The following is a 12,654-nucleotide window of genomic DNA, read 5'->3' as shown; positions in this document are numbered from 1 at the left end:
AAGGCAATTCTCTCCAGCAGTCCTGGGCTCCACCTGATTGCAGCACAACCACACAGCTCCATCACAGGGCTGCACCAGCATGCGTCTCCATGTGACTAGGCAGGGGCCTGCAACACAGCACCTGCAGTTTCTCACCAACCAGAGGCAGGTACTTGGGGGACAGGTTGATGGTTTGTTTTAGCCAGGGACAGGTTTTTTCACATCCATCCATCCATCCATCCATCCATCATCTCACCCCCCAGCTGGACCAGCAGTTGAGTTGGCGAGAGGGTAGAGAGGGAGGGTATTGCTCTAAGTGGCCATCAGCTCAGTTGCTGGGAAAGCAAATGGTAAACATGGGATTGACTGAACTCCTTTTTGTTTATCCTAAAAAGTGCTGTGCCCAGATTTTTGGAATCCCATGTTTGTATTTTCTATCTGTTTATAATATTTATATATATAGTTATTTCTGTACTCCCTAGTTTTGTGAAATTATCCTTCAATGAGGAAAGTACAGCAGGAATACAGGAAACATTGCTGCAATTTGCAAGTGTCTGACTAACGAATTACATGAAAGACCATGCCAAAGAGTCACACATACTAAAGAGATACCAAGCATGATTCAGGTGGACCATACTCAGTGGCTGGTGTCCAGGAAACCCCACACTTGCACGGAGGTGCATTGGCTCCAGGAATAGTTGTTCCAGGGCTGCCAAAGACAGTCAAAGCCCCTCACCATGTGGAGTGGTGCAGCTGCAGGGTGGGAATTCATTTGCTGATACCTGCCAACAACCAGAATCTGCATCTTAGCATGAGCTGTGCACTGTGGGTGAAGCTCTGCAGAAACCTAGCCGTCTTGTGTCATCTCCCAGAAGCCTCAGGCATGTGCCGTGTTAGAGAGAACTATTGATAATTATGTTTAAAACTTTCATCTCCTTCTTCACATCTTCACAGTGAATTTAATGATGGAAGAAGTTGCCAGATGTTAATTATTATCATTATCAACTCCTAGCATTTACTGTACAAAGCAGTGCTTTTCCTGGTCTCAGTACTCTGTGATTACAGCACAGAGAGAAAGGCAGGTTCATTAAAGTAGCCCACAAATGTTAGCATAGTCATTATCCAATTAACGTTCCTTCTTCACAGGATGAATACAAACCTGACAAAGACCTCTCTGAAGTGGATCTGAAAAATGCCATCCGTGTGCACCACGCCTTAGCCACAAAAGCCTCTGACTACAGCAAGAAGTCCAATGTGCTTAAACTGAAGACAGCCGATTGGAGAGTCTTTCTCTTCCAAGCACCGTAAGTACCAGCTCTCCCTGCAGAGCCTGGACCAGCAGCCTGACTTCCAGTCACAGACAGAGCCTCTTCTGCCCAGCCAGACCAGCACACACATTAGGGACAACTCTGGGGGAAAAAGGACTTTTGAGGAGGAAGGTGCTAAGCAGGAGAGATTAGGGTGAGGTCTGTCAGACTGTGCAAGGGACTTCATCTTGGGGCCGCAGTTTCCACTTTCTGTGGAAAGCTGTGTGCCAGTCCTGGAGCCTTTCTCATCTGTCACCAAGTAAGGCTGAGCAGGATGAGATGGGAGGTGAAGGTCTGAGGAGAAAGGTGGCTTCTCTTTCCGCTCCCTTCATGCATTAACACCTGAAGCGCTGCAGTCCTCCACAGACCACCTTTGCCCTAAAGCCTGCTTCCACAGTTGCTCTGGCAGAATCCTGTAGACTTCAGCTAAGGTTGTGCTGCCAAAGGACTACAGGGAACCTGGCAAAGCAGAATGGTTCCAAAGCATGGTTTGACTTGCATTGTAGGAGAAGATCTCTGGGGCTGGACTAATAAATGTGTTTGCCTGACAGACTATGGAGTTTCCACTGCCCCTCAGAAGCAGGATGGGAACATGTGGATACACTCATGCTTAACTATACAACTGTTATAAAATTTGTTTAAAAGTTACGTCCCAGTGCTAACTGCTTTTTGTGGGGTGGCCACATAGAACTGCCCTTGCCAAAATTTGTGCAAGTAGCTGGGACTGCAGTAGCCAACCAGCCCAAAACACAGCACTGTGCCACTAAATAATGTCCCATTGTCCCCAGTGTGGGCGTGTCCTCACTGCAAGCTGTCCCCTTACTAACTTCTGTTGTCACTCTGCAGAAGAAAATCTATATGGTGCTTTGAACTAAGGAGCTGACAGTTCCTCTCATCAGCCTTTGATGGGGAAAGTGGCTAAAGCTCATTAAAGAGCTCACCAGCCAGACCATATCTTCTTCTTTCCTTAGTCCATTGCAGAGGAAAATTGCTTTGCTAGAAAGTGTCAAGTGTGATTGAGCCATCTCCTGTTCGATGTTTTCTTTGTCACCTGCTGTGAGGAGTGATTTTGTCTTGAAGTTGGGATGGGGTACTAACATCAGGCTAAATCTTGGCATCTGAATTTCTGCAGTGAAAACCCTCTTGAAGCCTGGTGGGAGCAATGCTCGCACCTGAGCAGTGCTCAGATCTGATTAGGGACCCCGGGCAGAGTTCCATGAACATCTGAGGAGTTCATCCTTGTCCGTGGAGCCTCTGTTATGTGTCTCCCACTCTCCAAAGAGTAGGGTACTCTTGGCACTTGCCACCATGCTACCTCTCATCTTCAGGGATTACAACTAGAGTTATTAAGGAAGGCAGAATTCCCAGGACTTCATGTAGGCAGACAGCAGGCCTGAAATCATTGGGACAATGTAGAGGAGCCAGTTAGCCAGTGTTTTCCTTCTCACTACCCAGGATGGCACAGAAATGGCTTCAAAGCAAAGCGACCAATAGCCCTAGGGAAAGCAGGTGGCTTCAGGGCTGTCTTGAGCTGGCTGGTCCTGGGTTAGGAACATTTACAGACACGCCTTTCTCTCCTCCCCTCCTCTGTAACAGAAGTAAAGAAGAAATGCTCTCCTGGATCCTGCGAATCAACCTCGTTGCTGCCATTTTCTCTGCCCCAGCCTTTCCAGCTGCGATCTGCTCAATGAAAAAGTTCTGCCGCCCACTCCTGCCTTCATCCATGACCAAGTTGTGCCAGGTAAAGTGTGAGAGAAGGAGCAATGGAGGGGTGCCCAGTGCTCAGCCAACCCATCAGCATGCAGCTCACACTGAGCTCATCTGCAGCTCCCCCAGCACTACCTAGCAGACACATTCAGGTGCTCAAGTCTGCACCTGCTCAAGTGCACACTGTGTACATGGCCGGAGTGGGGGAGTAGAGTGGGAGATTTGGACAGACCACAGGAAATTCTGGTGTCTGCACAATGCTTCTATTGCAATGAATATAAAACAACCCTATGTACACACACCCACCTCAATGGGTGTTGATTCTTTCTTGTTTATTGCTGTGTTTTTGTTTTTGTTTTTGTTTTTTTTAATGACATGGCACCCAGAGGTGACACCTTATTGTTTTTCAGTCTGGAAAGCTGCAGAGCCTCGGAGGGGAAGGTTTACTGGAAGCAGGGAGCACAGTGCGCCAAAGCATGGCTGTCTAAGGCTCTGTTAGCACAGAGCAATAGGCAGCTGCCATCTGAAGAGCCACTCGTGTTTGCAGTGTCCAGGGAATGCCAAACATGGCTTAACACCTCCAAACAATGGGGATATTCTGCCACTGGCCCTCAGCAAAGGGAAAGGGAGAGGACAGCCTGAGCCTGAAATGATTAGAACAGAGATATAGCTCTAGTTGCTGAGCAGATGTCAGAGCCCAGACAGGGAGGGTACTTTATCTCCAGAGAGAGCAGATGCACAAGCTCTTGAGACACAGCTAGTTCTGCCTGGCTATTAAAAGATGCAGAGGTTTCGTGTTCATGATGCTATAAAAGCCCAGGTGCCAGAGAAATCCAATCCTGGCACTTGTGATGCATCAGTTTTGATCTTCCTCAAATACCTGTGTTTAAGCTGCTCCTTATCAGATGGATTTTCAAATGTGCTGCACACCTTTGGCCCCAGCACAGGGTATGCAGCCCATTCCAGTAGCAAGGCTTATGTCCTTGCATAGACAAACCCCATGTCAACAGGCTGGCGGTGCACTTGGGTGTTACACGCCTACATTCTAATACCTGACACAATTCTCTCGGCAGGAAGAACAGCTGAGATCTCATGAAAATAAAATGAAGCAGATTGCAGATGAATTAGCAGAGCATAAATCACATCCTGTAGAGAAGAGTCTCAAGTCAAAGGAGGCTGAGGAGTACAGGCTCAAAGAACATTACCTAATTTTTGAGGTAAAGGAATGTTCATCTTTTCTGTGATAAATGATATCTTGGCTGATTGAGGAGAATTGAGAACTGCAGAGTGGATGCTGTGAGCCTGGGAGAGGGGAGGGGAGGGGAGAGGAGGGGAGAGGAAGGGAGTGGAGGGAAGGGAAGGGAAGGGAAGGGAAGGGAAGGGAAGGGAAGGGAAGGGAAGGGAAGGGAAGGGAAGGGAAGGGAAGGGAAGGGAAGGGAAGGGAAGGGAAGGGAAGGGAAGGGAAGGGAAGGGAAGGGAAGGGAAGGGAAGGGAAGGGAAGGGAAGGGAAGGGAAGGGAAGGGAAGGGAAGGGAAGGGAAGGGAAGTAGAGGGCTTACATGCTAGATGTGTGTTATGTGGCAGTGATAAGCCTCACTGTTTTCCATTGAATCTGTAAAAAGAAATGACATTTCCTCCCTTCTGTGATTTCTAACACAAGGCATGGAAAACTGATGAGAGAAATAAAATCTTCCTTTACTGTTCTGGAACTTGAAATTTCCTCAGGTCCCAAATAAGGAAGGGATTCTGTTCTCAGTGCACATCAGCCTTTTCCAGAAACATTCATAAAAAGCTGAAGGAAACCGTGGGAGTATTAATCTTGTTTTGCTGCAACTGTTTCTGTAAATAAAGCCAAAACCAGCATTGCAGGTGCTTGCAGACTTTTTGAGGATGCGTGTAGCTAAGTTTAAATGCTCTGCAAAGTCTCAGTAGCATTTAATTGGAGAAATGGGATATTTTGTTCCAGAGAAAGTTGAGCACAAGGTAGAAATCCTGCCACAGAGGTGTCATTGGGGAGGGACTGCTGGAGGGTCTATTCCTGCTTTCAGCAGGAGCTTAGATTATTCCCAGTATTAGCCTGGGCTGAGTGTGGCATTTTCTTGCCATCCCTGGAAATGGATGGAAATCTCCCATCTCCCACAATCCAAGGCTCCACCACCCACTTGGGGAAACAGCATCATGTCCAGCCTGAATCACCAGAGCCATAGTTTGTGGTTGCTGGTTCCCTTGTGTTTGTGCCAACCTTTCAAATAGTTGCATGCTGATGCCTCCTATTTTCCAGACATTTTGTTTTCGATATCTGCAAAGGAGTAGTCTCCATCCAAGCCTTCTCTCTAGGCTCCCTTTTCAGTCTGCAAGAAGAAGCTGGCACTTCCAGAGCATGACTCATCTAATCTATTTTATGAGATATACTCTAGAAATGCTTGTTTCTCTGTGCTGACAAAGAAGTGAGTATAGGCTTCCTCTGAGATGTTAGAGGAAAGGACTGGGGTTTTACATAAGTCCATAAAAAGAGGTCCCATCTAGTCTTGAAATGATGCCAGGCAGAGAAGAGATTGCCTCCAGTTTTTTTGCTGTCCTCTGTGAAGAGCAATGAGGGCACAACTAATGGTAACAGTGAATTACTGGATGAAAACAATGCAAGCAGAAATATTTATATCAACCAAGAGGAACTTTCCATGTGCTAAGTGGGGACATCTTCACAGCATTGTTCCCAGACAGGCAGGCAGGAGTGTGGGAACTCTGAATGTTTTAAGTCAGGAAGAAGCAGATCTGCACTTTGGCCACAATAACCCCATGCAACGCTATAGGCTTGGGGCAGGGTGCCTAGAAGACTGTAAAGAGGAAAGGGACCTGGGAGGGTTGATTGATGTTTGGCTGAACATGAGCTGGCAGTGTGCTCAGGTGGCCAAGAAGGCCAACGGCATCCTGGCCTGTATTAGAAATAGTGCAGCCAGCAGGAGCAGGGAAGTGATTGTCCCCCTGTACTCAGCTTTGGTGAGGCCACACCTCGAGTACTGTGTTCAGTTTTGGGCCCCGCACTGCAAGAAGGACTTCGAGGTGCTCGAGCAAGTCCAGAGAAGGGCAACGAAGCTGGTGAGGGGTCTGGAGAACAAGGCTTACGAGGAGCGGCTGAGGGAGCTGGGGTTGTTCAGCCTGGAGAAGAGGAGGCTCAGGGGAGACCTTATTGCTCTCTACAGCTTCCTGAAGGGAGGTTGTGATGAGAAGAGGGTCGGCCTCTTCGCTCAGATAACTAATGATAGGACTCGAGAAAATGGCCACAAGTTGCACCTGGGGAGATTTAGATTAGAATTCAGGAAAAACTTTCTCTCAAAGAGTGGTCAGGCGCTGGAACGGCCTGCCCAGGGAGGTGGTCGAGTGGTCAAGTGCTCGAGGCAGTCTCTGGCGGTGTTCAAGAAGCGGCTGGACAAGGTGCTACGAGATATCATTTAGTAGCTTAGTGGGTAGTATTGGTGATAGGAGGACGGTTGGACTAGATGATCTTGTAGGTCCTTTCCAACCTCGCGTTTCTGTGATTCTATGATTCTATGTTGGTTTTTTGTTGCCTCCTGTAGCCACCTTAAACAACCAGAGTGGCAGTCAAGACCTGTAAAAACAAGAGAGTCTTGCACAACCATCCCCTTTTTCCGCAACCCTTTGAACTGTAAGTTAATAAGTCTTTGAAGGCTTTGGTTAGACCAGGCATTGTGCTGTTGTTAAATAGCTCTTGCAGAGTGTGAACAGTGGGATCCTGATAATATAGTATGTGTTTTCCTGCAGTAGCAGATGGCATCGCCTCTGCTTTCCACACACGCCGTGGCCTGTCCCTGTTCTCAGGCTTTTTTCTCTGTTTCGTCTTTCCCTGCAGAAGAGCCGCTACGAGACATACATCAATCTGCTGTGCATGAAAATAAAAGTTGGGACAGATGACCTGGAGAGAATTGAAACCAGTTTCTTTAAGGTGGAAGCTGATGACATTGCTTTGCGGAAGACACATTCAAGCCCTTCCTTGAGCCAAGGGCATGTGTCTGTCACCTGTAAGGTGGAAAAGGACATAATAGAGCAGAACACTTAACAAGGAATGTGTGCATGGGTGAAATGAACTGGTGATGCTTTGCGCTCCTGAACTAGATCAATGAGCACAATTTTACCTAGGAAATTATACAAACAAAACCGTAGACGTGTATGACACGGTGACTGCTCTAGTGAAAGAAGTCAAAGAAGCTTTAGTTGACACTCCTTGGCAGTGCTCTGGCATTTCAGCATCATGGACACTCCATCTCTTCTTTTCCCCAACAGCACCAGTGGCTTTTCTTTCCCTTCTACCGCAGCCTGCACAATAAAGGGATATGCTCATTCTCCAGGTGCCAGGTTGCTCTGTTCCACCAGCCCTATCTTCTCCTCCTTCCTCCTTCTCTCCCTGGAGTTTCCACTGGTTCACATCCACAGTTCCCAGAAGTGCAAGAAACTCAGCCGGGACAACAGTGTCTGCGTCACCACCAGTGCTCTCAGAGAAAGGCACAGAGCAGCAGGGAGCACATCCCTCACATGAGAGGAGTGCTGTCTGGCACGTCACGATAGGACACGTTTCATGAGCTAGTCACCAACTGAGTGAGAGGCGTCTTCAGCACAGTGTGTGGGACTGTCATCTGCCCGTGGCAGTAAAGGCCTGAAGTGCCCTCTGTCACCTTATCCTTTTTATATATATATAAATATATATACATATGAATATATATAAATAAATATATATATATAAGGAAAACTTAATACGGGATTTTAACCTCAGTGTGCAAGAGAAGGTAAGCTGCCTGGAGAAGACACTAGGGACCATGGAGGGTCTGAACAGGACATTTTCAAAAATGCAGTAGCCTATGTTTCTTTTTTTTTTTCCTTTTTGTACTTGAATGGAAAGCCCACCTGGCTTTGCTGTGAAACATCACACTCCTGTTCCTGTTCATTGAGAAAAACTAGCTAAATGGCTGTTTATTTAGCATCCATGGAATCTGCCACTTTGGGTTCGAGGCGCAGTTGGAAATGTGCTTCAGATCCAGCTGAACCTTTGTGTGCAGGAGCAATTCTAACTGCCCATCAGTGTTGTAGTTCCTCCATTTTGCGATTTGTATGCTGTACTCTTTTAAAGAGGGAATTGTGTTTCTGTTCCTTTCTGCTGTCTGTGGTCCAATGATTTACCGTTGTACTAGAAGCGATTCCACTGCATTTCAATGCCACAACTGTCCTCCCGCACTTTATTTATTTATTTTGCTATTTGGTTTGGTTCTTTATCCCAGATTGCTTTTCTTTCCTTTAGGTGCATTCAGAGTAATCAAGTTCCAGTTTTGAAGGATCTTGTAGCTGCTAACTACAGTCATTTATTGTTTATATTTTGCAGCATTTTTTAAACAAAGAAGATTTATTTGGACCTTCAAAGTCTGAGAGACTATTGACTACTGTTTTCCATGATGGTTCATACTACTAAAAACCTCCATCCAATTTTGTCACCTCTTCTTTTATCTCTGTTTCTTTGTACAGTTTGATAGCTTATTTGAAATGATGCACTAAGAGTCATGTAAAAAAGAATAACAATAAAGCTGAATCTGTTGGTAAAGAGAATTGGTCTGAAATATGGTTCCACTGTGTGCTGGATTGGTCCTAGGCTTCACAGCCCTGCATGACCATGTTCACACAGATCTCCATAAGCTCCTGCAAAGAGAAAGCCAGGACTCTGGCCAGCACCAGAAAGTAGCAATGCCTTTCCATGAGTAGGGTGCCAGCACACCTAGCCTACTGAAAGCACTTGCCTGCCTAATCTTTGGATGGATGGCTTGCCGGTAAAGCAGGTGAGACAGATGGGCTGCTTTACTGACATGTTCAGGTAACATTTCCTTTCATCTGGTGCACCTCAGATCTGTCAGTCCATGTACAGCCTGTAGGTTTATGGGAGGAGAAAGATGTCAACATCTGCACTGGTGGCTGGAGATGTTCTGGGAACTGTTCTCAGAGGAGCCTTTGCCTTCATTGGGTGTTGTAGCTGTTTCTCCAATGTGCCATGTGCTTTGCAGTGTTGGGTGTTGGTGCAGGCATCCCTTACACTGGGGGCCTTCAGGATACTGCTTCTCACATGAAGCATCTGGTTCTGGAGATGCCCACTCACTCACTCAGTGGAAGCCCAGGTGAAAGTCAGGCCCAGCTTTTGCTGTCCAAAATCCCTGGTAATATCTTGTGCCTCAGCCTGTCCTTTCTGACTAACTCTTCCCACAGGCAGTAGAATCTAAGCTCTAATTTGTCTGAGAAAGCCAAAAAGAGCATCTTTTTTCCCCGTGTTGAAGGTACCACTCTGTCATCCTTGGACAGGACTAAGTTGCAGGAAAGAGCGGAATCTTGCAAAGTCTTCTCTGTGCACCAGGAAGGGGCCTCAGAGTCATGAGGGTCTCCACCCAGTGGATGTGGCAGCCTGGGTTAAAGAGCCCTTGGCAAGATAGCCAAAGGAGTTAAACCTGCACTTAGTGACAACCAACACAGTTTGTCCTGATATACAAGGGGTCGTCTGGGTGCATATGCCTTTGCAGATGTGGTGGCCTACAAGAGGGCACTAAGAATACCCCAAAATGCCTTGTTAAACCAACCTTCCATCTCAGTGTATGACCAGGCAAAAAGTGCTTTTTGTTTGTTTGTTGTTTTGTTTTTATTTGTTTTTGTTTGTTTTCTCCCTCTTTCCCTGCCTGGAGGAGAAGTACTCAGCTGCTGCTATGAGAGGGCAGCAGCTTAGAGGAATTAAACAGACACATCCTTTTCTCCTCCTGCAGGTACCCAAATGCACTTTCTTCCACACCATGCTGGAAGAGAAGAGCCGAGCCAGCCCCCGCCTGGCAGCCTGTGCAGTCCTTGGCCCGGAGGTGGTGTGCACACCAAGGCTGCTGTCACGCGCTGCAGCCACGCAGCCAAGAGTTGAAGTCTTCCCACTGCACCATGCATCCTGTGAGGAGGAGCAGCCGCAGAGACCATGCGACATGGCCAGCGGTTCCCCTAAGCCCCTGACAGGATCAGGGCCAATGCCGCAATGTAGATGTGAGCACTCAGGTGCAGGCAGTGCCCATTTGACAGGCAATGGGGCAAAACTGCTGACAGCTTTGTCAGGAAGTTTTGCAATCCCAAAGCTAGGGCCTGACATTCCTCTCCTGTTTGCATCACCCCATTTGCGTCCACAAAGTGATTCCAGCCCCTCTGGGAAGGGTGGCATCATCTTACATGCCGGGCAGAGATGGCATGAGGTGTCAGTGGCTCCCCCCACCTGTGAAAATTGCTCTAAAATATTCATGGCTAAATCCTAGCAATACACATAGCTGGAGATGAGGGCTTTAAAAATAGACCAGACGGGGAAAAAGGAGATAGATAGATACAAGCTTCCTTCAGAGGCAATTTGAGAGAAAATTAAAGTAGTGTAGCTGCCACCAAATACAGAACAAAATTATGGGAAACCAGGGGCACATGGAACAAGAAATCACCACAAGAAATCACGAGGCTGCCATGGCTCGGAGTTAGTGATGTCTCTAGATGTAGAGTGTCACAAGTCCCTGCAAACCACGGCGCAGTAAAACATCTCCCTGCATGGGACTGAGCAGGCAGTGATGGTGATGCCCTGGTGTGGAGCAGCTGCCCTGAGCACCCCCCCCCCCCCATGGTTCAGCCACACCATTGTGCCGCACAGCTGCCCAGAGTGCAGCAGTAGGAGGCCCCAGAGCTGCAGCCTTCCTGTACTGCAGATGTTGCTGAGGGGACAACTTTATGCCAGCATCAGGTGGACTTCTCCAGGAACAGAGCTCACCGGCTCACAGACACTGGGGAGAACCAGGCAGGGAAGCAGGGTGGCTCTGGGAACCCAGTCTGTGATATGTATGGCACTTGTCACAGCCTACCCATTGCCCCCCAAATTGCCTTAGATCAATGCTGCCCACAGTTTGTTATTTCTTATTTTATTTATAATATAAAAAATGTTCAAGTGTTAAACAGTCGAGAGTTCTGACATTCAGACAATCCAGAGCAAACTTTGACAATCATCTTATGACAAATTAGCAGAGTTTTCTATCTGACCCCATCATGGGTGAGGAATAGAGGGTTTAGTTACTTTATTGCTAAAAGTTAAATGAAATACACTGTCAATTGTTGTATTATCTTCTCAGTCACAGCTTCACCATGCATCCAATCTACAGTATCTGAAATGCAAAGGACATGCAGAAGTAAAAATATAAAAAGAAAAAAAGTCAGGCTACAATGTAAACAGGTTTGCTGCAGAGAACTGAGGAGAGAGGGGCACTTCCACCAGGATGCTCTGCCGCCTGGAAACGCAGGACTGTCTCTTTGCGCCACAGAGCCAATGGCCAGAGCTGCTCCGGGTTTGGAAACACGATGTCCGTCATCGATGGCAAGACATTACAGTAACAACTGTCTTTACAATACATGGCACGGCGCTACAGAGGAATCCGCTCGTTGGGCTGCCGCATGTGGTGCCCGCTGTGCTTCCCAGCCAACGCAAGGGGCTACGCGCGGGGCCGGAGCACTCAGACACCAGGGCAGCACAGCCAGCGGCTGTCTGGCACCGCGCCTGGGGCAGCCGCAGCCATGCTGCACCTTCTGGGCGTCCTCGGTGGCAAGCATGGTGCGCAGGACACTGCAGCCCACACAGCACCATGGCAAACGCCACACCATGGCCACTGTGTGCTTGGTCAAGGGGACGCCACAGCCAGCATGGCACCAGGTCCGGTACGGCTCTGCCCTGCCAGGACCACTGTGCAGTGCCACCAGCCTGTCAGGGCTGGCTTCAGTGACTGTATTCAACCGTATGTAACAGGGTTTTATTTCACCACATTCCTACAAATGTCTTACTTATTGGACTACAAACCTGTGCCAACCCAATTTCAGACACATGTGAAACGGCCAAAGGTTGAGAGCTATGTTGTAAGGGCTGCTGCTGCATTTCATTTTCTCTTCCTATCTGTGTGGCAAAAGAAACATTATTTCTGCATTTCAGTATGGTGCTGCTCAGTTTCTTTTTCTCCTGATTTAAGCAAAAATACAAGTATTTTACGGGGCAACAGAGATCCCCATTAGACATGATAATGGAAATGTTCCCATTCATGTCCTTGATGTGTGTTAAAATGATAGAACAAGATCATTAATAGCAGGGTACAGGGCAAAGTGGTGAGGCTGTTTTCTTCTGATGGAAGAGTGCCCTTGTGACAGGTTGTCTCCCAAATAAAAATCTGTGATCTTAAAAACGCTACTGAAACAGAATCCTCGGCATGAATCCCAGCACTAGCATACAGCAAAAGGCACCACGATAGTTTTATTTTCTATTTTTAAGTAGTCAAAAATTGGCCCACCTTTTTTTTTTTTAACTTTATTGTTTGTTTCCATTTCTTCTTTTTTTTTTATTTTTATTTTTTTTCTTGGAAGCTGAAAATCAAGACATTACATATAAATAGAGATTCCCTATAAAAAAGTCATTGCTGTTAGCTATTATAAGACAACTTTGCTAAAATGAAAATAAAACATTTTATTTGTTATATTTTTTCCTCTTTTATATAAAATAAAAATATTTATTTTTGTCTCATTTTTGTTTTGCCTCCCTCCTCCGCCTCCTCCATGCGGGTACGTCTGCGAGGCGC

The 12,654-nt window shown here is 47.1% G+C and overlaps 1 protein-coding gene across 1 annotated transcript in view; it reads left to right on the top strand.

Moving 5' to 3' along the window:
* PSD2 (pleckstrin and Sec7 domain containing 2) overlaps positions 1–7,259 on the top strand; it is a 46,197-nt gene extending 38,938 nt beyond the window's left edge. The window contains exons 11-14 of the mRNA XM_035559647.1: positions 1,126–1,283; positions 2,883–3,027; positions 4,067–4,210; positions 6,861–7,259. Coding sequence (XP_035415540.1) covers positions 1,126–1,283; positions 2,883–3,027; positions 4,067–4,210; positions 6,861–7,067 — 654 coding nt within the window. The 3' untranslated portion in view covers positions 7,068–7,259. The remainder of the gene's footprint in view (positions 1–1,125; positions 1,284–2,882; positions 3,028–4,066; positions 4,211–6,860) is intronic.
* Positions 7,260–12,654: the final 5,395 nt, after the last annotated feature.

Source organism: Cygnus atratus, chromosome 14 (genome assembly GCF_013377495.2).
Source record: "Cygnus atratus isolate AKBS03 ecotype Queensland, Australia chromosome 14, CAtr_DNAZoo_HiC_assembly, whole genome shotgun sequence".
NCBI classification, from domain to species: domain Eukaryota; kingdom Metazoa; phylum Chordata; class Aves; order Anseriformes; family Anatidae; genus Cygnus; species Cygnus atratus.
The sequence above is the reverse complement of the archived record's forward strand: the minus strand, read 5'-3'. Positions and strand labels throughout refer to the sequence as shown.